General features: G+C 42.3%; 1 protein-coding gene across 1 annotated transcript in view; it reads right to left on the bottom strand.

Moving 5' to 3' along the window:
* ABCC2 (ATP binding cassette subfamily C member 2) overlaps nt 1-27155 on the bottom strand; it is a 75070-nt gene extending 47915 nt beyond the window's left edge. Inside the window, exons 1-9 of the mRNA XM_024985942.2 lie at nt 26999-27155; nt 24695-24868; nt 8978-9103; nt 7092-7226; nt 6518-6625; nt 6048-6103; nt 4620-4854; nt 2543-2706; nt 1566-1743 (exon numbers count right to left, since the gene is read on the bottom strand). Of these exons, the coding sequence (XP_024841710.1) occupies nt 1566-1743; nt 2543-2706; nt 4620-4854; nt 6048-6103; nt 6518-6625; nt 7092-7226; nt 8978-9103; nt 24695-24868; nt 26999-27031 (1209 nt within the window). The 5' untranslated portion in view covers nt 27032-27155. The remainder of the gene's footprint in view (nt 1-1565; nt 1744-2542; nt 2707-4619; nt 4855-6047; nt 6104-6517; nt 6626-7091; nt 7227-8977; nt 9104-24694; nt 24869-26998) is intronic.
* Nucleotides 27156-27400: the final 245 nt, after the last annotated feature.

Here is a 27400-nt window from a genome sequence, read left to right as displayed (position 1 = left end):
TCATAGCAAATAGATGGCGAAAAAGTGCAAACAGTGACAGATTTCATTTTCTTGGGCCCCAAAATCACTGCACATGGTGACTGCAGTCACAAAATTAAAAACACTTGCTCCTTGGAAGAAAAGCTATGAGAAACCTAGATAGCGTATTAAAAAGCAGAGATGTTACTTTGCCAACAAAGGTCCGTCTAGTCAAAGCTGTGGTTTTTCCAGTAGTTATGTACGGATATGAGAGTTGGATCATAAACAAGGCTGAGCACCAAAGAACTAATGGTTTTGAACTGTGGTGCTGGAAAAGACTCGTGAGAGTCCCTTGAACAACAAGGAGATCAAACAAGTGAATCCTAAAGGAAATCAACCCTGAATATTCATTGGAAGGACTGATGCTGAAGTTGAAGCTCCAATACTTTGGCCACCTGTTGTGAAGAACCGACTCAGTGGAAAAGACCCTGATGCTGGGAAAGATTGAGGGCAAGAGAAGAAGGGGGCAACAGAGGATGAGATGGTTGGATGCCATCATCAACTCAATGGACATGAGTTTGAGCAAACTCTGTGAGATGATGACGGACAGGGAAGCCTGGTACGCTGCTGTTCATGGAGTCGCATGACTTAGCAACTGAACAACAATATTTGGCTATTTTCAATTCTTAAGGGAAAAAATGAGACTTCACCTTGGTGTCTAGGACAGAGGGAAATAAAGTTGCTCTGAGAAAATTAAACACTAAAAGGAACGTGTCAGGGACTTCCCTGGCAGTCCAGTGGTTAAGACACCACACTCCCACTGAAGGGGCATAGGTTCGATCCCTGGTCAGGGAACTAAGATCCCACATGTCATGTGGCATGTATAAAAATAGGAAAAATAATAATAATAAAGCAACAAGTCAGAGGGAAGATGGGCAAAATCATCTTAAGGAAATGGAAAAGCTCCAAAGTCTGCAGAATTTAATCATTGGAGTGAGGGTGATGATATTTACAAATCCAAAAAAGGAATCAGGCAGATGAGGAGTTGGTTGCCACTCAAGACTGAAAAAGAAATCACTAGGGAAAAGACAGTCCAGGGAGATGGAGCCCTGGTCCACAGAGTATACTAGTCTATGGTAAAACTGTGATTTGAGATGGATACACCAGGTCTCATGAGCCCAGTTTCACGTAGTACTTGGTTTAAATGTTGGCAATTTTAAGAGTCTGCCCTTGGTCAGCTTCTTTTCTGACTTCACATTCTATCCTAAGGTGTTGTCAGCTTGTGGAGAGAAGAAAGAGAGAGATGGTATGCCAGCCTTCAAGGCTGAAAGGCAGATCCTGGGCAGAGAAGAGTTTGCTAGCTTTTCCCTGCGGTAGGGTACACTCCACCACCACCCCCTACCCCCCACCACACACACATATTCTATGTCTATATACACACTTTTCATTTTAATTTCCTAAGAAATGTCTAAAGAAGGCTGTATGGTTAGCCAAAATTCAGTGTTGCGGTCAGTTATCACCTCCATCAAGTTTTCCTCAATCGTGGAACAAAGGGTCATGTTTACTAAGGGGATTTTCTTTGGTGATTCCTGGCATACCCCACATACCTTCTTATATACAGAAGCCATGATGGTGGTCCGCACCTTCATGCCCAGCATAAAGCACAGCTGAAAGTAATACTGAAGGCAGAAAGACTGGATGAGGGCCACGACAAAGAGGAGAATTGAATAGAGATATCCAGTCCACAGATAGATTCCACGGTCATTTGCAAAGGCGATCAGCAACCTGCCAGAGCAAAACCAAGTAAGTGCTGACATCAAGCCTCCGAGGGCTCCTTACCCTCACTGTGCACAGCCAGCTACCCTGCCCTACCCTGGAGGTAACTGAAGTGACTACAGTTCAATGCTCTTGGAAGACTGAGCTCCACAGCCATGCCAGCACTCTCCCTTTGGAGATGAGCAGCAGGGCCTAAGGGTTGATGACCCACAGCTGTGAGACAGGATACTGTATGCCCCACAGAGCTGCCGCTGACGTGCTTTCTCTGACCCTCTCTTTCCCTACCCCCTGGTAGAAGGAGCCATGTGTGGCAAGTTGATTTATTCCTGGAAAGGAATTAGGACACATATCCAGCATGAGTTAGAAGGGTTTCCCCTGGAGGACAGTGTATTCCATGGATCCTGGCAGACTGAAGTCATGTCATGATTAACTGGAACTGCCCACTTAATGCATGACTGGGGAGCAATGAGGCTACAAAGACTGCGTACAAGCCTCTCCTCGGGTATGAGGCCCACCTCTTGGACACAGCTCAGCTCACAGCAATTCTGTTTAAGAAATGCCCCTAAGAAGTACTCGGCTTCCTATGAGGAAAAGGATATGGGAAAGAGGAAGGCTAAAGGACTTTATTTTAGACCTTGAAAAGTGCCTTGTGCTTTTCGTGAACACAATGCTGTAAGGTGCAAGAAAATTATGAGCATTTTTTTAAAATTAGGAACTTAATAATAGGCTCCTGCCTGCATATACAAGGAGCAAAAAGCAGAGTGGCAGAGGAGGTCCTAAAGAGATAGCCCAGGGTCTGGGGACTCACTTCAGCAACTGAGGATTCAGAAACGTGAGGATGTCATACACCACCTTCAGCAGGAATGATTTCAGGAGGATGACGTAGAAAGTTTTGAAGAGCGCCTTCACCAGCCAGGACTTGGGAAAGTCTTTTGTGGTCTCAGACTTCTTTTTTTTCTTTTTAGTTTCTTCCTAGGGACAAAACCAAACAAGCAGTGCTTGTAGAAGTGCATGGTGTAAGACTTTGTCTTCACTGACCAGCTCCCGAGCGTTAGCCCCTGATCCCTGTGGCCGTCACTGAACAGGTTTGAGTCTTCTCTTCACCGCCTGGTCCCATCCAACTTTTTAGCTGCTGTCACTGTTCCCCTCTCACCTCTTAACTGATGCTTAGAATCTATTTTGGATTAGGAAAACAGGCAACAAAGCAGATGAAAATAGCATGTAAAAACACAGAACAGACTCTGAGGGGGGCCTGTGGGGCATTGTGGGAGGGAAGGGCATGGACATGCTAACATATATATTAATATATATTTCAGATGCTTAGAAGACTTTTCGTTCTTCTTGCTTGAGGTTATTGTGGGATGTTACGGGTTGAATAGAATCCCCCTCAAAAGGAATGTTGGGGTCCTAAACCCCAGTGCCTTAGACTGTGCCCTTGTTTGGAAATAGGGCCTTGCAGATGTAATCAAGTTAGGATGAAGTCATCAGAGTGCATCATGGGTCCTACTCTAATACGACTGGTGTCCTTGTAAGAAGAGAGACAGACATGGGGCAGGGGAAGAGGCCATGTGATGACAGAGGCGGAGAGTGGGGTAACACATCCAAAAGCCACAGAACACCAAGGACTGACTGCTGGCCAAACCCAGAAGGTGGAGAAGACAAAGAAGCTTTCTCCCATATAGGGTTTGAAGGGAGCGTGGTTCTCCTGATGATTTGACTTCAGACTCTTGGCCTCCTGAGCTGTGAGACAATACACTTCTGTTGTTTTAAGCCGTGCAGTTTGTGGTGCTTTGTCTCAGCAACCCTGGGAATCTACTGTGTGGGGTGTCACCACCACTCACCCACCACACTTCCTTTTCCTGTCCTGCCAGGCCCCCAGTTCCAGATTCTCAGGCTCAGTGGCATCCTCTTATAATGGCTGTCACGGAGCTCCCATCTTTTCAGTCTCTTTGCCTGAACAACTGCCTCAGCCTATATCTTAGCTTCCATTGCCCCTGCCCCTGCCCCGACCCCAATCATTCATTCTCCTGGCAGCTACCCAAGTGGACTTTAAAAAATGTAAATCTGATTGCATTACTCCTCTGCTCAAAACTTTCTCCTGGCTTTCCATCAGACTTAAAATCCAGACTCTTCACCATGGCCCATGAGGGTCCATACCACTTTGTACCCACCCACTTTCCGGCACTCACCTCCCCGCACACTCAGCCTCTCTCTCCGTGCTCCCGCACTCTCTTTCTCCTTTCCAAACAAACCAACCATGTTCCCCTCTCAGCCTCACAACCCACCCCCTGTGAGTGGAACACGCTTCCTTCTGATGGGCTCTTCTCATCACTTGGATCTCTGCCCAAATATCACCTCCTCTGAAGCTTCTCCTGTTACTCTAAGGAAGCAGTTCACTCCAAATACATGAACATGTTTTCTTAAGAGCACCTCCTGCTCTGAAAGGGTAACGTATGTATTGGTTTATTAGTTATTTTCTAGCTCTGTAAAGATGAGGACTCCTTCAGGACTCTTTATATCTGTGCCCAGAATGGTCTCCAATGCATAGTGCTACTCAATAAATATTTTCAAGTGAATAAAAAAATTAATTAGCTAACACTAAATCCCACCAACATGCAAATTCTAGCAATGCTAAGGTATTGTTTTATTTTTCTGCTAAAAAAGACATTGAGAAAAATTTCATATATACCCCAAAGGAGAGAGAACAGTACTACATTACACCCCCAAGCATCCATCTCTAAGGTACTGTGATAGTATTGTGAATATTACTAATATAAAATGTACGGCAAAGGGTAAAGTGCTGTAAAAATGTAAGGACAGAATCACCATCACCAGGACACCAATAACGTGCAGGACATTTGAACAGACACTCATGGCAGAGTTACCAGGACAAGGACATCTTGGCTTTGACTCTGGTTCTTGTCCAAGCCGTTCACGCTGGCTCCAGGGTTCCGCTTGGATTTCTTCTTCTGCCGTTTCTGGAACGCCCGCCTGGCCTTCTGTAGCTCTTCCGCCATGTACTTCTCAAACCTGCTGACTAGTGCCTTTGTTTTAGCCGCATCTTCAATATCCCAGATATCTTCGAGTGTCAGAGGTTTCCTGAAGCCTTTCAGAACAGTGCTGGAACAAGAGGGAGCCGCAGGCTGAGGCCCTGCAGAGGGGCCAGAGGTGGTCTCCTCTCTGCCTCTATCAAAACCATCCAGTTCCAGGATGGAGGGACAGAAGAATGGGGCTTCTCCCTTACCCTGCTACCCCAGCTCCTAGCCCTGGGAACTTGAAAGATGAGTGGGGAGAGCAGAAAAGGGAGCAGGTAGGGGTGATTGAAGGTGGGAGAAAACAATAAGAGAAAGAGAAGGGATTCTACTGGATGAAGAGTCAAAAGAGCATCATCTACCCACATCCTGCTCCTTCCTCCTCAAATATTGGCTGCCTCTCTGCCGCCCTGGCATCCCTTGAGGGGACTCCAAGAGGCCCTTAAGGAAATGAGCAGATCCAGAGGCCGCCTCTATACTGTCTCTCTAGATCAGGGCTTCTCAACATGGGATTCAAGAACATGGATGGAAAACAAATTATATCTTTATTCCTATTCACTTCTAACTGAAACGCAGCCTTTCCTAGTTCTAATATGAAAGTAGTCAACCAACTACAGTTGTAAAACAGAGTACTTGAGCCTTTGTTATCAGGAGGCACCACAGATGTTTTCATGGCTCATGTATACTCATCACTGCTGTGAAACTAAACCCCAGCACTGGGTCTTGTTATTTAATGCATTCACAAAGAGGCACAAGTGTTACTATATCACAGATTTGATTTCAAAAGACTACTTAGGTACTACATTTCAGTATATTTGTTTCCCTTTACAATTTCATGTCTTTTATTGTACACATTTAAAACATTATCTGAGAAGGGATTCATGGGTGTTACCAGGCTGCCCAAGGGGTCCATGCAACTACAAAGGCCAAGATGGCTGCTCTGGATCTCCTGGCAGCCCAGGACAGCTATTCATCCCTTACCCAAGTCTGTGCCACACTCCTTGCCCCCAAATTTCCATTTTCCTGTCCTCCTGCCTCCTTTTCCTTGTCTTTTTTTTTTTAGTGTGCGTGGAATTCCCCCACTCCAGGCTACCAAAAAAAAAGAAATTGCCTCCTTCCTCTCAGTTTCCCCATCTGCCCCGTGAAGGGAATGCAGTAAACTGATCTATATATTTCAACATTCTCTAAGTAGAGGAGAAATGGAGGTCACGGCAGGTACTTTTAAAACGAAGATTTGAGGGATGAAGGATAGAGACAAGCCACACTCCAGGCATTTCCTACCTGTCATACCAACTAAAGGTGATACTACTCAAAAATGAAGCTGTGGTTGAAGGATTCTGCAAGACACACAAAAAATCAGAAAGTAAATCAATTAGAAACAGGAATTCAATGGAACTCTAAAATCAGAAATTGATGTTTCTAAATGGATGCTGTGCTAGAAACTAGATATGACACTGAAGTGGCCTGTTTAACATGTTTTTTTGGACACGCTAAGGTCACCAGTAGGATGATAACCAGACTTTTTGGCATTAGATATATGAATTAACTGTCTGTGCTAACGCTTGGTGGGTCAACATAAAAGTTAATGTTTCCAAATTCTAGTCACTTTGTGTTCTTATGTCACAAAATCGTCTGTATTACTGTATTCTGGGCTTGTGGGACCTTCATGAGACCTTGACATCTCAAAGTTACATTTGTCAAGATACCATCCAATTAAACAACATATGAGGTGGTCATATGTCAAGTCTCACTTTTGATGAGTCATCTTTTTCTGAAAATGCTGAAAGGATCAGGACCAGGATCTGGAATGCGTAGAAGATGAAATACACGCAGGAGTAGGCCAGATTAGAACTGCTGTCCTATGCGGGAGAAAAACAAAGAAAATAAGCCTTTTATCTGAATTAGGTGATGGCATCCCACTCCAGTACTATTGCCTGGAAAATCCCATGGGCGGAGGAGCCTGGTAGGTTGCAGTCCATGGGGTCGCTAAGAGTCTGACACAACTGAGCGACCTCCCTTTCACTTTTCACTTTCATGCATTGGAGAAGGAAATGGCAACCCACTCCAGTGTTCTTGTCTGGAGAATCCCAGGGACAGGGGAGCCTGGTGGGCTGTCATCTATGGGGTAGCACAGAGTCGGACACGAATGAAGCGACTTAGCAGCAGCAGCAGCCGCCCCTATGTATCAATGCTCATGATTAAAGTCTGTTATCAAACCCCCTAAATACAATTTTACCCTGGAACTCAATTTGCCTGATGTCATTTACTACAACTTAGAAGCTGCCCAGGAGTACCCTCTAATGGCACCATCCCTCTCCTCCTTACCTTTAAGAGTGCCCGGATCAGAGTCTGAAATTGGAAAGTGCCACAGAGTATTGAGAGAATCCAGAATAAGGACAGGTACCAAGAGTCCTTCTGCACACACCATCGCCTGCTGTGTTGGATCAGTAAAACCAGGACCTAGAGAGAAATTTACATCATGTTTCGAAAAACAGTGTCACCATCCAAGGACAAGAGGCAAGAGAGATGTCAGAGAACAGGGGGAGAAATGGAGGCTGAAGGGGGAGACTGTTGTAACTAATCTGATGCCAACTAGTCCATTTCCTCCCTGATACCACCCAACTTTCTCTTTCAGGACCCGGGTGCTTTCTCTGGAATCCCCTTTCCCTATCCCATCTCTGATGCAAAGAACTGACTAGTTGGAAAAGACCCTGATGCTGGGAAAGATTGAAGGTGGGGGGAGAAGGGGACGACAGAGGATGAGCTGGTTGGATGGCATCACTGACTCAGTGGACATGAGTTTGAGTAAACTCTGGGAGTTGGTGATGGACAGAGAAGCCTGGCATGCTGCAGTCTATGGGGTCACAAAGAGTCAGACACGACTGAGCGACTGAACTGAACTGAATCCCATCTCTATTCACCACATTTGGGTGGGGAGTCAGCCAAAAACACAGAGGGTCACCCCCTAAATGGAGTAACTGTGGGAGCCAGAAAAATCTTTCCAAAGACCAAGAAAATAATTTTAGGCACTACAGCAATCAGATGGGGGAGGAACATTCTGAATAGGTGCAGGGTATCTATATCATGATATTTTCTAATAATACTAGACTAAGCAATTAGCAACAACAACAAAAAAACTTTGCCTCACATTATTTCACTTAACAATAACGAATTAAATGTTGTTTTCCTAGACCCAGTGCTGTGCTAATAAACTGGCATTCTGAAAACAAGAGGCATGAATTTGAGGCATGTGTGAATTTCCATGGTATAAATACAAGTGTCATGGTGGATTTCAATCCCCAGCCTCACGTCACCAGACTTGGGGTTGGGAAGAGAGGCACAGTCAGCTCTGTCCGTTCTAGTACACTGCTGCCTAGACCTTTCTCTGTTTCATAACAAAACAAAGTACCTACAGGGACCAGGCGCACCATGTTACCAAGTGAAGTGAGGTTGAAGGATCGTACTGAGCCTGGTCTAAAGTGACTGGCTGCTTCAGTCCTGGCTGACTTGCCCTGTGGGAATGTCAGCCCACAGTTGCCAGGCATTCTGATTTTTCAAGATAGTTTAGGAATCTGAACAATTATGTTATATCTTCCTCTTTTAAAATGATGATAATGGGAATTTCCTGGTGGTCCAGTGGTTAGGACTCAGCACTTTCACTGCTAGGGATCTGGGTTCCATCACTGGTTGGGGAACTAGAATCCCACAAGGCACATGGTGTGGCCAAATAAATAAATAAAACAAAATGATGGTAGTAAATTTAACAGTTTTCTCCAACACTGTACAGCTCTCCCTCTTCCCACCTCCAAAACCATGCCTGTAGAAAAGACATGTTTGTCAAATCTATACAAACAGCTCTAGACTCAGCAATCTGTTGATTAAGAGTCACCAATCAATTTAAAAACAATGTTTACAACATTTAGGAAATTATTTTAGATCAAGAAACTTGGATTTCATCTGTGATCCTTAGATGGCAAGAAATGAAGCCATAACGTACATATCTTAGTCATTAAAGCTAGTACTTACTCTAAGAAGAAAGCATTATAAACTCATGTTTAAAAGCAAATGAAAAGCTAAAATTTGTCTTACCCTATTACATAGGTCCTTTGAAAAACGTAGATGAAATTGAACTTAATCTCATTCCACAAGAGCAAATTTCAGCTAGATGGCTATGAGAAGATAAACAGGGTAGAACTGATGATTAGCCTTACCCATGTGACCAGATACAGGATTGGATTGGTGTATCTAACAGCAGGAACCGCGGCTTGTCCAGTGCCTTCTGTGAGCGCAAGAGCCAGATCTATGGCTGCCAGGATAAGAAGAAAGCCAACAATCACCTGAGAAGGCAAAAGACCACTGTTAGGAGGATATTCTTTAGAACACAATGGTTCCCAGTAATGGATGGCAAAAATGGTAAACAGTGCAAGATATGGAAGCAGCCTAAGTGTCCACCACCAGATGAACGCATAAAGAAGTTGTGACTGATACACACACACACACACACACACACACACACACTAGAATACTACTCAGCCATCAAAAGAATGAAAATTTGCCCTTTTCAGCAATGTGGATAGACTTGGCAAGGACCATGCTTAGTGAAATAAGTTAAAGAAATAGCTATATGGTATCACTTATATGTGGAATCTAAAAAATACATCAAACTAGTGAATTTTTATATTACATTCTTTTCTGTTATCAAAAAAGAAGCAGACTCACAGATATAGAGAACAAATTATTGGTTACCAGTGGGGAGAGAGTAGAGGGGTAGGGAATTAAGAGGTACAAACTCTTAGGTATAAAGTAAGCTACAAGGATATATCATATAACACAGGGAATATGCCAATGTTTTATAACAATAAATGGCGTATAACCTTTAAAACTGTGAATCATATTGTACATCTATAATTTATATAACATTGTATATCAACTATAGCTCAATAAAAATGATAAACAGTGATTAAGATAACAAATATTTCTGCAATTAATATACAGAGTTCAAGCAAAGGGATAAAGTTCAAAGTATGCTATGATAAGTTAAGGAATGTTGAGTGTGACTTTTTTAAGATTCATTTTTGGATGTGTCAGGTCTTAGTTTCAGTATTAGATCTTCATTGCGGTGTGAGGGCTTCTCTCTAGTTGAGGTGTGTGGGCTCAGTAGTAGCAGCTCACAGGCTTAGTCGCCCTGCTGTATGCGGGATCTTAGTTCCCTGACCAGGGGTCAAACCCACGTTCCATATATTGGAAGGAGGACTTTTATTATTTTATTTCTGGCTGTACTGGGTTTTCCTTACTGCAGGCTTTCTCCAGTTGTGGTGCGGGGGCTTCTCATTGCAGTGGCTTCTCTTGCAGTGGAGCATGGGCTCTAGGGGCACAAGCTTCAGTGGTTACAGCACATGGGCTCAGTAGCTGTGATGCACAGGCTTGGAAACTGTGGTGCACGGACTTAGTTGCTCCTCAGCGTATAGAATCTCCCCAGACCAGGGATTGAGCCCATGTCTCTTGCCTTGGCAGGCAGATTATTTACCATTGAGTCACCAGGGAGGCCCCTGGAAGGAGAATTCTTAACCACCAGGGAAGTCTCAAGTGTGATGATTTTAAAATATGTCCACAAATTCCCTGGTACTCCTTCCTTCAAAAATCAGAGATTAGTTCCCCCTTCTCAGAGTTCAGAGTATGGGCTGAACTCTGGCTTGCTTGTAATGAACAGAATATGGCAGAAGTGACAGTGTGTGACTTCCAAGACTAGGGCGTAGAAAACAATGTGGCTTCCTCTTTGTTTTCTTGCTCAGATCACTCGCCACAAGGGAAACTTCCAGCCCCATCGTGAGGACACTCAAGTAGCTCTTTGGAGAGCTCTACTTGGATAGGAACTGAGACCTCCTGCCAAAAGCCATGTGGGTGTGTCAATTCAGAAGCAGATCTTTCTAGCTCCAATCAAGCCTTCAGACGACCTTAGTCCCAGCCTGTGTATTAACTGCAGCCTCAAGACAGACACTGAACTCAGATAAGTGAAGTGAAGTCGCTCAGTCGTGTCCGACTCTCTGCAACCCCATGGACTGTAATCTACCAGGCTCCTCCATCCATGGGATTTTTCAGGCAAGAATACTGGAGTGGGTTGCCATTTCCTTCTCCAGGAGATCTTCCCCACCCAGGGATCAAACCCGGGTCTCCCACATTGTAGACAGACGCTTTACCATCTGAGCCACTCCCAAATCCTTGACCCATGAAAATTGTGAAGTTAAAAAAAAGGTGTTTATTCTTAAGCTGCTTAGTTTGGGGGTAATTTATCGCATAGTAATAGGTAACTAATAAAATAGATTTAAAAAGGGAATTCCTCCACCCCAACTGGGATGGCACTATTCCCTCTCCTAGGTCAGTATCTCCAGCTTTCTCATATAAACTTTGAAGTTAACGATTGCAACCATGTCAATATTTGTCTTATGAGGTCATAAGACATGATACATGTTGTTCTAAAGAACTACGGCTCACCCATCAGAAGGGAAAATTATTACCTCCATTGAGGAGGTCCACCAGTATCTTACTCCTCAAAATGAACTTCAGTATCAGCTCCCCATCTTCACCACTTCCTTTTCCCACCCAGCTGTGCATACTCATTCCATAAGCCTCATTCATCCAGAACAGTTCAGCTCAGGCAACGGTATCAGCCCCCACCTCTCCCCCCCACCCCCCTTTTTTTTTTTTTGAGCTGCTCTGCACAGCAAGCAAGATCTTAGCTCCCAGACCAGGGATCCAATCCACACCCCCCACTGCAGGGCTAGTGCAGAATTCTGACCACTGGACCAAGAAGTCCCTGGGCCCTTTATAATGAAACCAAGCCAAGAAGGAAGACAAAAGCACCTTTAATAGGACAAGTGCTACTACTTAGCAAGGTACAGAGTCAAAGACATGTTTATAAGGGGAATACATCTTTCTTAAGCATATTCTGCTTTCCTCACTGGAGACTGTAAAGATTTTGGTGGGAAAAATCATAGCTTTTTAAACAATAATTTATGTTTGCCTTTAGGTAAATTAGGAGATAAAAAAGTGTAAGCTAGAGCTAAAGCACTCACCCTTGAGGATGCCTGGATAAAGAGACTACAAACCAGCAGACCACTCCCCAGGCTAAGGAAAAGGAAGAAACCTTTGCCACAGGCTTACATATATTAAATTCATACAAATTGATTAGAAAGACACCGAGCAGTCCATATCAAAAACGACCGATTTACATTATCAAACATTCCTATAGGACTTCCCTGGTGGCTCAGTGGATAAAAATGCAGGGGACATGGGTTTGATCCATGATCTGGGAAGATTGCACATGCCAGGGAGCAACTAAGTCACAACTTCTGAGCCCACGTTCTATATCCCGAGAGCTGCAACATCTGCACCCAAATGCCTAGAGCCCATGCCTTGCACCAAGAGGAGCCACCACAACGAGAAACCCATGCACCACAACGAGAGAAAGCCCACACACAGTAACCAAGACTCAACACAACCAAAAAAAAAATTCTACAAAGCAATCGAGTCCACGTACTTTTTTTAAGTCCACATACTTTTAACCCGGTAATTTTTATTTCTAGGAGTTTATCCTATAGACACACTCATTGCAGCATTGCTTTTGATGGCAGATGGTTAGAAACCGCTTGGATTTCTATCAAGCAGAGGATGTAAATTATGCTATATCCAAATAACAGCATCTCAAGTGATCATTAAAAAGAAAGAAGCAGGAGCTTCCCTGCTGCCTCAGTAGTAAAGAATCCCCTTTCCAATGCAGGAGACATGGGTTAGATCCAGGAAGATCCCATTTGCCGTGGAACAAAGTCCATGCACCACAACTATTGAGTCTGTGCTCTATAGTTTGGGAACTGTAACTACTGAGCCCATGTGCTGCAGCTGCTGAAGTCTGTGCACCTAGAGCCCATGCTCCGCAGCGAGAGAGGCCACTGCAATGAGAAGCCCGTGCACAGCAATGGAGAGTAGCCTGGCTCTCTGCAACTAGAGAAAAGCCCACACAGCAGCAAAGATCCAACAGAGCCAAAGAGAAAAGAAAGAAGCAGATCTTAAGTGCTAAAATGGGAGGACCTCCAAGACACAGAAGGAGGTATATAAGACTAGTACTAACATTTGTGTAGAAAAGTATACATCGGCAGGTATTTATAAAAGCATAGGTTATCTCTGAGAGTATACAAGGAACCAGTATCAATGGTTGCCACCTCAGGCAGAAATGAATGACAAGGAGTATCATATATCCTTTTGCAGCTTTTGAATTTTATAACCCTCTGCAAATTATCTGTTCAAAAGATAAAAAGTAAATGAATACTCTCATTTTTTAAAAAATGAGCAAGTGACCTGAACTGACGTGAACAGACAATTTAAAAATAAAGTACAACTACAAATTGACACTTGCCATCTACCTTTGCAAGGATTAAATCATATACTGCTTCAGCTGCTGACTTTTAACACCCCCTGAAAGGAGTTCTTGGTGGAGAGCAGAAATGAGGCACTCTGTGCTCAGGGTGGTGGTGGTGGTGGTGGGGAACCAGTGGAAACTATCTTCAGATACATATTTTTAGGAGCTGAATTTTATGAACCCTAATTCTTGTATCTTCTCATATCTAGAAAAGCACTAAAATCTTCATGGAGACATCTGCTCCTCATGACTAGAATAAACCTTCTGCAAAAAATATGTGCTTGACTGCATGCACTCCCACTTCACCAGAGTCACATATATACTGACATTCCCCCCGAATTCTTTGGAGCAGTTTCTCAGAGATATCTGAGATGTTGTCTTCCAGGCTATAGTCCTCATTTTGCCCCAAATAAAACAACTCACAACTCTCACATTATGCATTTTTAAAAAGTTGTATTCTTAACCATTTTAAAAAAATCAGTCACATTATTACAGCAATGCAAAATAAAATAATAGGATGTCATTTTTGCTTATAAAATTAAAAATGTTACTCAGTGCTAGCAAAAGTACAGAGCTAAGCACTTTAACACACTTCCATGGTGAGATTATAATGTGATAAAAAACCTTCCTAAATTAAAAAAATTTTCCATTATGTTTCAAAAGTTTTAAGTTGTTTGTATACGTTGATATAGTAGTTCTATTTCTGGGAATCTATTCTGAGGAAATAATCTGAATTGCAGGCAAATATTTAAGTGCAAGAATGTTAACTGAAGTCTCTTTCTTTATAGTGAAGAATTTATAAAACCTAAAATAACCCAAAACAGTGGTGGAGGGGTGTGTTGTATTGATCTGAAAGAAGTGCCAGATAATTCTCCAGCAAAAATCAATTTATTCAACAGAGGATTGCATTTTGGAGTCTGAAACCATGGCAAGCCACATGCCCCTCTGACATGGGAAGGAGAACACTTTCATAAAGAGGAAAAGGAAACTGGGAGGGCTACAGTACACAAGGAAGCCACGGTTTTTCTTTGGCCGAGTCCTTGCCTACGAAGAAGAGGCTTTCTTCTTCCTTGTTGGGCTCTGCTACAGTTATAGTGGGTGAGAACTCAGCTCTTCTGGTTTTCCACCTACTTAACTGAGGCTTGTGATTATTATTTCTTTTTTACAGATGAAAGAAGACACTACTACAAAGAGTTGTTAAAATAAGTTATGGAATACTCATGTGATAAGCTATTTTTTAGTCATCAAAACTATGTTGAAAAATTATGTTTTAAGAATAATGTTGATAACACTAGGCAATGCTTTCAGGGAAGAATCTGTCTCAATACAGGAGACCTGGGTTCGATCCCTGGGTTGGGAAGATTCCCCTAGAGAAGGAAATGCCCACCCACACCAGTATTCTGGTCTGGAGAATTCCATGGACAGAGGAGCATGGCGAGCCCCATGGGGTTGCAAAGGAGTTGGACACGACTGAAGTGATTTGACACTCAGGTGCAAAAAAGTAGACCATAACATTGCATTCAATGAATTCAATTATGTTTTTTAAGTACGCACAGAAAAAGACAGGAGTTTCCAGTTCAAGATATCAGGTTTATAAAAATACATTTCACTATACAGTGAAGTGAAGTCGCTCAGTTGTGTCCGACTCTTTGCGACCCCATGGACTGTAGCCTATCAGGCTCCTCCATCCATGGGATTTTCCAGGCAAGAGTTCTGGAGTGGATTGCCATTTCTTTCTCCAGGGGATCTCCCTGACCCAGGAATCGAACCCGGGTCTCCCGCATCGTGGGCAGACGCTTTACCGTCTGAGCCACCAGGGAAGCCTCACTGTACAGCAGGTGCAGACAAATACTGTTTGATTCCACTTATATGAAGTACCTAGAATAGTCAGATTCATAGAGTCAGAAAGTATTTGGCCAACGCAACACATTGGTAGGTGCCAGGGCAGGAGGGAGTATGAGGAGAGGTCATGGGAACTTAGTGTTTAGTGGGGACAGAGTCTCAGTTTAGGAAACTGAAAAATGCTGGAGATGGATGATGGTAAGAGTTGCACTTAGTACCACCATATAGTTAACTCTGGTTAAAATAGTATGTTTTATAGTATGTGAATTTTACCACAATAAAAAGCATTAAAAAAATATCCGGTTTAGTATACTTGTTTCCCAGCCTTTCCTATCCCACTGATTTGATAGAAGAGAAGTACCTGAGAAATAAACCCATAGTAGTGCTGAGTCTATGAATGGAAGAGGGTGAGTGAGCTTGGTAAACCAGGCAGTTTTAGAAAACAAAACACAAACGTGTCAATAGCATCAGGTAAAAGAGCAGAGAAAACTGTGGTCTAAAATATACACAAGAAAAAGCAGTGGAAGGGGGCCTGAGATAGACATCGCTGGTTGCTACGCTTGTGTCTTCCGTCTGCCCCACCAGATTCACTCTCCACCGCTGTCCATTAGAGCCTGGAGTGGTAACAGCTCACTGCTAAGCCCCAGGTCTCTTTGTAAATACAACCTCCTCTCACCACTTTACTTTGCCTCAGCCATCTGCCTCCTGTGAGGACCCTGACTGGTAGAGTTGCCTCCTCAAAGCCATTTTCTTCCTAACAGAACCCCCACTTTTGTAAAATATGAACCCTACTCAGCTCAGTCATAGGCTTGGGTAGAAACTGCACCTATCTCCAACCCTATGAAGTGAATTAAAACCAATCCTGGTGATCCCGTTCCTCTGGCCTGGGACTGCTTTTGCCACAAACATGTGACACAATTCTGGCCAAAGAGAAGTTGAGGGGCAGCTTGTGGGGACTGTCTTGTGTGAGCTTCTGAAAAAGGTTCCCCTCACTGATCAAAGTGATACATATATCCCGAATATGTAAAGAACTTTTTATAACAGCAAAAAGATACAAATAACCCAATTTAAAAATGCGTAAAGGGTTATGCAAAAAAATTTGTATGCCGAAGACGGTATACAAATGGCCAAAAAGCAGATGAAAAAAAATGCTCAACGTCATTAATCACTTGGGAGATACAAATCAAAACCACAATAAGATACCACTTCATACCTACTAGGATAGTAGATATATTATATTCTCCATCAAAAAGATGAATAGCAAGTACTGGTGTGGATGAGTGTTAGAGCCCATATTGTACACCTGAAAATAATACAACATTATAAATCAGCTATGCTCCAGATTTTTTTTTTTTTTTTGCTGGCAGGAATGTAAAAGGGTATAGCCACTTTGAAAACATTTGTCAGTTCCTCAAGATATTAGATATGGATTTACCATATGACTCAGCAATTCTATTGCTAAGCATATACATACTCAAGAAAACTGAAAACCTATGTCCACCCAAAAACTGGTACACAAACGTTCCTAGCATTTTTCAAATAGACAAAAACTGGAAAAAACTCAAATACCCATCAACTGATAAGTGGATAAACAAGATATTGAACCTGTACAATCGTGAGGTCTATAGCCATAAAAAGGAATGAAATACTGATACATGCTACAACATGAACGAGCCCCTTGAAAACATGATGCTAAGTGAAAGAAGCCAGACACAAAAGGGCAAATATTGTACGACTGCATTTGTATGTGAAAGCTGCTACAGTCATCCTGCAATCACGTGCTGGCTTGGTAAGTGGCTTGATGTGCTGAGGTTATCAGGAAAAAAGATGAAAATAATCAACCTGTTGATACTGTTGAATTGCTATATTACCAAATCCAGGAGGTGCACTGGACTTCCTGTTTTATAAGATAATAAAATGTGTCACTTAAGCCAATAGGTATAACTTGCAAGAGAGAGTCTTGACTTACTATAAATCTATTCTTTCTAGTCCACCCTGGCAGAGAGTTAGAATGGAAAACAGGACAGAAGTGAGTTTCCATTGATGTTGTGTGAACTGGTACAGTTATATCAGTCCCTTTATGCTCTCATCCACCCCCAAACCATCAGGCAAATCCATAGACAACTATAATCCACCAGCATCCTTAAACTGGCTAAAACAGAAGTATTTGCTAAAGAAATTGAATCCTTCTGGGAGGAGGACAAGGCAGGTAATGGTGCTCCAGGGTAAATGCATCTTCACTCTGCAGTCAGAGGTGGAGAGGCACCGCCTAGCATCCTGCTCTGGAGGGAAGCCAGTGAGTACAGACAGTGGTCCAGGACTCAGAGCTCACAGGCAGTCCTCCCATCAAGAAGAGGCCACCTGGGGAAGTGGATCTAGATACTGCCAGGAAACCTACTGCAGCCACACGTTCATTGACTTAGTCCCCTATTTATAAGTGCAAACAGAACACCAATAACCACCGAAAGTTGAGAAAAATCAGTACTAGTGAAGAAGATAGCCAAGATACTGAAACAGAACAACCGATTCTGAGATGGAACAAACAGAAATTAAGTGAAGAGAATTTCAAATTATTTTAAAATTAATGTCCTGTAAGAGACTTGAGAAGATGTTGCATCCACAAATTTGTTGCTGTCAGAAAAAGGTATATTCAGGGGACTTCCCCGGTGGTCCAGTGATTAGGACTCTGTGCTTCCACTGCAGGGAGCACAGGTTCAATCCCTACTCAAGGAGCTAAGAACTCACAGGCCACCCTGCTTGGCCAATTTTTTTTTTCCTTGTTCAGGAATTAAGAATGTGATTCTCAGGAATCAAACCCATTATTGCTAAAATAAAGGCACTTTAGGATGATTAAAAGAAAAAATTTAGGAAACTCTCTCAGAACACAGGGGAAAAGAGAAAAAGAAATTCTGAAAAGAAGCTGAGGACTTCCCTAGTCGTCCAGCGGTTGGGAGTCTGCCTGCTAATGCAAGGGACATGGGTTTGATCCCTGGTCTGGGAAGATTCCACATACCATGGGGCAGTTAAGCCCACACACTGCAACTACTGAAGCCCAGACGTCCTAGAGCCTGTGCTCTGCAACAAGAGAAGCCACAGCAGTGAGAAGCCCAGCACTGCAACTAGACAATAGCCCCCTCCTCGCTGCAACAGAGAAAGCCCATGAACAGCAACGAAAACCCAGAGCAGCCAAAAATAAGAATTTTTTAAAGTATCTTAAAAAAAAAGTTGAGAAGGAGGATCAATTCGAAGAGTCCAATATCTAAAAGAAGTTCTAAACTTCTTTAAAATTATAAAATTAGAGGAAAAAAATGAAAAGATTAATATATAAAAATTTCCCAGATATAAGAAAGACATGAGTCTTTAGATTAACAATGTAGAATCCATTGAATGAAAAAAGACCCATGTAAACACGCTCATGAAATTTCAGGACATCAAGAACAAAGAGGATAAAACTTTCTAGAGAGGATAACAAGGAATGAGAAGAATTCTAACTTGGTAGCACAAGATTTGAGGAACGACACAGCAACATCTTTAGAATTGAAAAAAAATGTTTCAACCTAGCATTCCATATCCAGATCAACATTTTCAGAAAGCAGGGACCCAAAGACTTTATTTACTATTGTTTTTTTCTGAAAATTTTATATGAGGCTGTTCTCCAAGAAATTTGGAGGCACTAATTTTCTTGTCTTACACAAAGGGGCTCAAGTGGAAAACACAATGAAACATGGTGACTATAGGTAAACAATACTGTACTGCATATTTGAAGTTGCTAAGAAAGTAGATTCTGAAAGTTCTCATTGCAAGAAAAAAATTTTTGCAACTATGTATGGTGATGGATGTTAACTAGACTTACTAGATCATTTCAAACTTATGCTGTACACCTAAAACTAATAATGTTATATGTCAATTGTGCCTCAGTTTTTAAAAATACTATAAACTGAAAAAAAATCCCATTTGATCTCCAGAATTTATCTTCTAACCACAAGTTTGTTATACACAGCACTGCAATTATGGTCAAAACATTGTATTACATACTTCAAAGTTGCTAAGAGACTAGATCTTAAATGTTCTCTGTCTCTCACACATACACACAAAAGAAAATTTTGTGACATGATAGAAGTGTTAGTTAGCCAAGGATATGGTGGTAATCATATTGCAAAATATATAAATGTATCAAATCAATACACTGTGCACCTTCAACTTATATAATGTTATGCCTCAATTAAGAAAGAAGAAAGGAAGAACTAGAGTCTAAAATTAAAGGGGAAAAAAGGGCATGGGGAGGGGAGTTCCTTGGCGGTCCAGTGGTTAGGATTCTGGGCTTTCACTACCATGGCCCCGATTCAATCCCCGGTTGGGAAACCAAGATCCTACAGGCTGCATGGCATGGCCAATTAAATTGACGGCAGATTTTTAGGTATAACCTACAGAAGAACAGAAAGCTGGTTTTAGAAAAGGCAGAGGAACCAGAGATCAAATTGCCAACATCCGCTGGATCATGGAAAAAGCAAGAGAGTTCCAGAAAAACATCTATTTCTGCTTTATTGACTATGCCAAAGCCTTTGACTGTGTGGATTACAATAAACTGTGGAAAATTCTGAAAGAAATGGAAATACCAGACCACCTGATCTGCCTCTTGAGAAATTTGTATGCAGGTCAGGAAGCAACAGTTAGAACTGGACATGGAACAACAGCTTGGTTCCAAATAGGAAAAGGAGTTCGTCAAGGCTGTATATTGTTACCCTGTTTATTTAACTTATATGCAGAGTACATCATGAGAAACGCTGGACTGGAAGAAACACAAGCTGGAATCAAGACTGCCGGGAGAAATATCAATAACCTCAGATATGCAGATGACACCACCCTTATGGCATAAAGTGAAGAGGAACTAAAAAGCCTTTTGTTGAAAGTGAAAGTGGAGAGTGAAAAAGTTGGCTTAAAGCTCAACATTCAGAAAACGAAGATCATGGCATCCAGTTCCATCACTTCATGGCAAATAGATGGGGAAACAGTGGAAACAGTGTCAGACTTTATTTTTCTGGGCTCCAAAATCACTACAGATGGTGACTGCAGCCATGAAATTAAAAGACGCTTACTCCTTGGAAGGAAAGTTATGACCAACCTAGATAGCATATTCAAAAGCAGAAACATTACTTTGCCAACAAAGGTTCGTGTAGTCAAGGCTATGGTTTTTCCAGTGGTCATGTATGGATGTGAGAGTTGGACTGTGAAGAAGGCTGAGCGCCGAAGAATTGATGCTTTTGAACTGTGGTGTTGGAGAAGACTCTTGAGAGTCCCTTGGACTGCAAGGAGATCCAACCAGTCCATTCTGAAGGAGATCAGCCCTGGGATTTCTTTGGAGGGAATGATGCTAAAGCTGAAACTCCAGTACTTTGGCCACCTCATGCGAAGAGTTGACTCATTGGAAAAGACTCTGATGCTGGGAGGAATTGGGGGCAAGAGGAGAAGGGGACAACAGAAGATGAGATGGCTGGATGGTATCACTGACTCGATAGACGTGAGTCTGAGTGAACTCCGGGAGTGGGTGATGGACAGGGAGGCCTGGTGTGCTGCGATTCATGGGGTCTCAAAGAGTCGGACACGACTGAGTGACTGATCTAATCTGATCTGATATGAGAGAGAGAGGAAGAGAGGCAAAGGAAGCTAGGGAGTTGGGTCAATGAATAAATTCCTTGTCTTTTATAGAGGACATAAATAGATCTTTATTGAAGTTGATGGATCAAGGAACACAGAATGAAGACATTATTTGAAGATACAGAGGTAGCCATCAAAATAATTTGAAATGGCAGCCTCTGGAGAATAAAACTAGAAGGTAGAGGGTTGAGGGAAGTGATTTTTTCATTTGTCTTTATTTAGTTTTTTAAAGAGAGTAAAAGGAAACATCCAAAAACGTTAAAAACAGAAGTACAGAGTGATAACAATTATCAATGATTTCATCCTCTCTTTCCCTAGAGTCAACAAAATTTCTACAATAATCACATACTCAAGCTTTCTACAGAAATGCATTGTTTATAATCAGAAATAATTTTTAATCCCATTCAAGGGAACATTATGGTTGTTTAATTATTGCTGTGGTTGTTCAGTCGCTGAACTGTATCTGACTCTGTGACCCCATGGACTGTAGCCCACCAGGCTCCTGTGTCCATGGGATTTCCCAGGCAAGAACACTGGAGTGAGTTGCCATTTCCTTCTCCAGGGGATCCTTCCAACCCAGGGATCGAACCTGCGTCTTTGCATTGCAGGCAGATTCTTTACTGCTGAGCCACGAGAGAAGCCCTGTTTAATGATTACCAAGTCCTTAAATAGGCTTTGCACTCGATCTCTGAATCACTGGAGGAGCTTCAAGTGCACGTGGAGTTTACTGAACTCAACTTCCTAAGGGGACACAACCTCATTGGTATTATAAAAAAAAAAAAAAGTGGTTTGGCTATATTTAATATCTTTCCGCCGCTGCACAGTCTTCCTTTCCCCAGGGCTTTATGAAAGCACTCTGACTGAACTTCTGACCCATTACATAGGGTGTCTATTTTCATCACTTCTCTGGAAGACAAATGTGTAACTTCAGTTTCAACATTTTCAGGAACTATATCCCCCAGCAGACCATTCTACTATCAGACCGTTATTACTATTAGAAAGTTCTTCCACCTTTGTAATGGTCTTTCCAACTGAACTTATTTAAAACCCTCTCAAAGAAAAGTCAACTGATAAAGCTGTCTCAAATTTAAGTTCTTAACTTTTGATACAGCTGAATGGAAAATAATTTCTATATCTTTGATTTTCTTTAAACTTATATAAGAATAAAGGATAAAAAGCTAAATCATCCACAACAAAAAGAAAAAGTTCTGTATGTTTAGCTAAAGTTAGCTCCCTTGGAACAACCTACACCAACTTAATCTTACTGACTGACACTTTCAGAATGAGCTAGACAATCTCCTATGTTAAACTGCTACAAATACTTGAAGATGACTTCCATATCTCACGGACTCAACAATAAGCCCATTTTTGCTGCATATCTGACCTCAGCCTACTTCATAACCTCTAGAACAAAACTCCTTTTTTGTTCCCCTAGGACTTAATATGAGCTCATTCACTCATTCATTTTTTTTAAATTTTATTTTATTTTTAAACTTTACATAATTGTATTAGTTTTGCCAAATATCAAAATGAATCTGCCACAGGTATACATGTGTGCTGGGCACAGGGTCCCTTTAGCAAAAGGTGCACCTTTGAACAAACTGGTAGTCTCTCATCAGGTTAGTCAAACAAATTGACTTAGTCCAGATAAGATAAACCCTGCACTAATGACCAAACAACAATAACAATTTAAGAGAGTCAGAGGGGACTTCCCTGGCAGTCTAGTGGTTAAGATTCCATGTTTCCAATGAAAGAGATGTGGGTTCAATTCCTGGTTGGGGAACTAACATCCCTCAATCCCTGGTTAGGGAACAAGATCCCACATACCAAGAAATGCAGTGAAATACTTTTTTAAAAAAAAGAGAGTCAGAGAGGAACAGCCCAAAGGCAAGTAGAATAGGAAGTGAAGATATGAAATCAAGCTGAGGATTGAGCCAAGAAGAAGGTGAATTTCATAGAAGTAGTGAATTTTTATTTTCTGAGGAGTTATACTTTGGACTGTTTCAGAGGAATCTTGAAATTTTTAACAGGAAGCTAATCTGTACCTTTCACTCAGGGTGGAGGACAAAAAAAGCATAAATTATAAGCTATGAGCAAGGGTGAGTGGATCATTAGTTATAGAAATTAAAAAAAAACCAAATACACAGCTTTTATTTTTATCTATTGAGTTTTATCTAGAGGTTTGTGTTATGAAAGTTAAACAAAATGTGATATAGTCGTATAATGGAATATCATGGTTAAGCCTTGAACAACATGTGTGAACCTTGAAAACCTTATAACAAGTAAAAGAAGCCACTCAATCATATATTATAGGATTTCAATCATATGAAATGTTTAGAACAGGGAAACTGCAGAGACAAAGAGTAGATTATTGGTTCCTTAGGTCTAGGGGAGGTGGGGAGATATGGGTTAATGAATAAAGGATTTGTTTTTGAGGAGGAAAATGTTCTAAAATTGACTGTGGTGATGGCTTACACAGATCATGAAAATACTAAAAAAAAATTGTATTTAAATGGGTAAAATTGTATTATAAGATATGTGAGTTATTTCTCAATAAAGTTTTTTAAAGTTAATAGCTATAAGAAATGGGATACTGATTTACTGATTATCCAACCTTTGCTTAGAAGCTCCAGAAAATGATAGCTCTCTAACTTGACTGACTAGCCAGAAGCTCTGTCTCATCCCCAAGGTACTGAAGTGTGATGTTTGATGTTCAGAATGACCCACTCTTGATCCCATTCCTATTCCTAGAATGGATTTATCAGCATTCAGCAAATGCCATGCCAAGTGCTTGGCCCTGTGCCAGGCACTCAGCTCTACGAGGGAGACAGCGGCCCTGCTCCAAGCCCTCCCAGGCTGTTCTTCTATCCAGAGTAGACGAGGCCCGCCACCACCTCAGAGTGTCTGTGCAAAGTCAACTTCCTCTGGACAAATTTCTTCCTGCCTTCTTTTTAGGCTGCAACAACCTGGGTTCATTGATCTGTATGCTCATAGAACACCAAATCTAATTTGTCTGTCTAAAATCCTATTTAATAATCAGGACAAGATAGGAAAAACCCTAGTGAAAAGTAGCACGTGATAGTTACTAAGAGGGAGCTTTACAAGCTCAATTGAAGATCTCCCCGTTCCCACAAGTTCTTCTCTGCATTAATCAGTGCAGCCGGCTGGGAGGCACCTACACTCATTCCTCCTGGGCTTTCTCCTGCAGCCCTTTCCATTATTTCCCTGCTCAGGCAGGTCACAGTGAGCACATATCCATCCTTCCTCTACGGTGAGCGACCACCCAGACCCAGGGTTGACTCTGGGGGGAACGGAAGCCCTATTTCAGATCCAAGTCTGTGGAGAAGAATGATGTTCTGATTGCCTGAGTGGTGCAGACACTTTTCTTAGTTCATTTTTACCTCATGGTAGATGCCAACTGAATTACAGTCTCCTGATTAATTAGAACAGCTTGAAGATACATTCACGCACTTCCCAGGTGGCGCTAGTGGTAAAGAATCTGCCTGCCAATTCAGGAGACACTAGAGATGTGGGTTCAATCCCTGGGTCAGGAGGATCAGCTGGAGGAGGAAATGGCAACCCACTCCAGTGATCTTGCCTGGAAAATTCCATGGACAGAGGAGCCTGGTGGGCTACAGTCCGTGGGGTCACAAAGATTTGGATACAACTGAGCACACACACATGCAGCAAAAAGATAATCCAGTGTTTGCTTCTCAAAGGCTGAAAAGACAGCTATTCAACTGACTGATTACTCATCATTGGTGTTTCTGGCGTCCAATATCCATAAGACTTCAGAGTCATTCTTATACAAAAATCAAAGTAATCTTAACTAGGGAATATGGCAGGGGTCAGTGAGGCACAGGGCAGGTGGAAGCAGAGGCCTCCAGAGCACGGCTCTACCTGAGACAGCAGAACCTGGGAAAACTGGCCCAGACAGGGAAGAAGACACTTGAACCACCGAGAAATGTTCTCTACTGCATACTACAAAATTCGTTTGAAAATAGTAGAGTTCCCTTACCTGCTTGGCAAGGTAGAGTTTGGTGATAGAAGATTTCTTGGTCCTGGATCTATATACATGGAGAAGCTGCCAAGGGGCCAGGAGCCAAAGGAAGCCCAAGGGAATCCACACCAGAACAGTCTGCTCAAAACAAAGCGGCAGGTCCACCTCCGGGCTATCCAACAACGAGGAATTCTGGGGGAGCAAAATGGAGTGACTGTTGGATATATGCATTTTTGAAGAGAGAATACCAACCCCCAGCCCACTACCACCCCTACCCTCACTTCCAAACAGTTCTAACTCAGTTCTATATCCCTATTTAGCCTGACCCTTCAACCAGCTGTATTTTCCTATCCAACTCCATTGATATAAACATCACCATTTAATGCCGGTTGGCGACTTTTCTGACCAAATGATACAAACCTCTAAAAACCGTTCTTTCTGCGATTCTAAGTGAATTTCTCCACCAGCTGTACAGATTTAATTTCACTACATCTGCCAAGTTGTGGGAAGAAGAGGGACCCTTCCACAATCCAAAGAGGAGAATAATCCTAGGATATAAAAACGTATTCTAGTTCTTAGCACTGACCAAACTCACAGGCAAACACCAAACCTGCAGGCAGCAGAGTGCTTACTTACACTAGGGCAATTAATCTCCTACGGCCCCAAGGGCTTAAGTTGGAACCTGAAGGGGCCTTAGGCTAAGCAGCAGCAGCAGCACATTGGAGGGAAGGCTTATTCCCACCAAGTTTCCTACTAGACTTTGCATCCTGCAATAAACAGAAGTATCTTGGGAGGTGAAGGTGGGGGCACCAGTTCTTGTATCTGAGTCATGTGAGGGTAGATCTTTCTCTTCTTGCAAACATTTTTTGCTTTGTACAGCTGTTTGCACACTCTTTAAGATTGAGGTTCCCTGACCAAGATGATCTGTCAAATGATTCTCAGAACTCTCTTGAGATGACTTGGTGAGATCCTGGGGCATGGTAAGCCCCCCTTTCCTGTGCTGTATACGATACTGTGCAGGGCCCGGTGGGGTTCCTGGGCACAAAGCCTTATAGGAAACAGCCTTCATTCAGCCTCCAGAAACTTCCTTGAGTTCCAATGGGCAGATTCAAGCAGTTTTTAATTAGGGAAGGAAGGGGATGTGAGATAAGAGGGAAAACAAACTGGTCAAGCTCAGCCTAGGGACAAGGTCCTTGCTTCCCCATCAACAGATACACACAACAATATCTTTGAGCTATTTTGCAGATACTGAAACCCCCTCCAGGTGGGAGAAGTTAATGATTAAAGATAGCAAGCTGGCCACAAGCACGCAGACCCCAGGCCAGCTGGAAACAATGCTTTTCCTACCTTCCTCACCACTCACCCATCAGGAGAATGTCCAGGAGCTGGTCACATCCTCTTTGAACAATTACTATAAAACTTCTCACTATCTTCTGCAAGGTGGGACGCACGGTTTTGAGAGCAAGAGCCCACTGTGGCCCCCTCTGCCTGGCAAAGAAAGAAAGCTATTCTTTTCTACTTCACCCAGAACTCTGTCTCTGAGATTCAGTTTGGCACTGGTTGACAGAGAAGCTGAGCTTTCAGCATCATCCACGTCTGGGCCTCGAGCACCTTGGGGCCCAGTTTCTTTCTAGGATGGGAAGTGCTGTCCATGTGCTCCGCTATCTCATTCCGCTCTCCTTGTAAAATTATCTAACTTTAGAATGTGAAAGAATTACCAAGATGGTTAAGCTAACTTAATGAGCACTCCAGTTGATTCTGATGCTACGAGTCTGCCAACCAGGCTTTCTCAACATCCCTAAATTTCTGTTTCACTAAACCATGTGGTACTGTTGCTCACCCTGTCTTATTCTCTGCTCTAACGGTTCGAAAATTGTCTCAGTGCTCTTCATGCCCAAATTTGCATCCCTAGCCTCAACTTGTAGTCCATCTCACTAATTGGCAGAACATATCAGTATCATTTCAACACCAACATTTCTCAATAAAACTCAAACATAGATAATCTCTTCTTCCTATTCCACAAACAATTCCTCCTAAGATTAATGAAATTGGAAGCTTTCCCCATATTTCTCTTTAGAGAAGGCAATTTTGCAGCTACCTATTCTGAGAAAAGAGTCTGGGATGCGATAAACGTATCTTAGAAAAATAAATACATTATCTCACCCACATAGAATATGATTTATCTTTAAACAAACAAAACCCCTGAGCTTTAGACAAACTGCATATCTAACTTTTCTAGTTCTTATTAGTGGTCACTCTAGGCTAATCTGCTACTTATCCTGAGCTGAAAAGAGTCAGTGAGAATAAGTGTGATTTACTTACCCAAAAAGTAGAGTTGCAGTAAGTATCCAGCATGATTCCTGGATCACTTCTGGGATGAAGACTCTTGTATGACTGTGCTGTTTCTTATTTATTCTTTTCCTCAGAGAAGGTAGAAGGCCAGTTTCAAGAGGTTCTTTATCTCCTATTCTGATGTTCCAACAAACAGCAGGTCTTCTGACCTTTTAACTCAACAATTTAATCGTTAACCTTGCTCAGATGAGTATTCACATTACCCAGTAGATAGACATGTGACTAAAAAGCCCCAGGGAAAGGTAGACACACCTGTTTCCAAAGTACCAGAAGCCTCTATAGATGGGTTTATACCTGAAAGGAACCACTGAAAGACGTCAGTAGAGCTGGCTGACAAATCAGGAGTGGAGGAGACTTTCCTTCTCCTGAGGA

This window comes from Bos taurus, chromosome 26 (assembly GCF_002263795.3).
Source record: "Bos taurus isolate L1 Dominette 01449 registration number 42190680 breed Hereford chromosome 26, ARS-UCD2.0, whole genome shotgun sequence".
Lineage (NCBI taxonomy): Eukaryota > Metazoa > Chordata > Mammalia > Artiodactyla > Bovidae > Bos > Bos taurus.
Note: the sequence above shows the minus strand (reverse complement) of the source record. Positions and strands in the feature narration are given on the sequence as shown.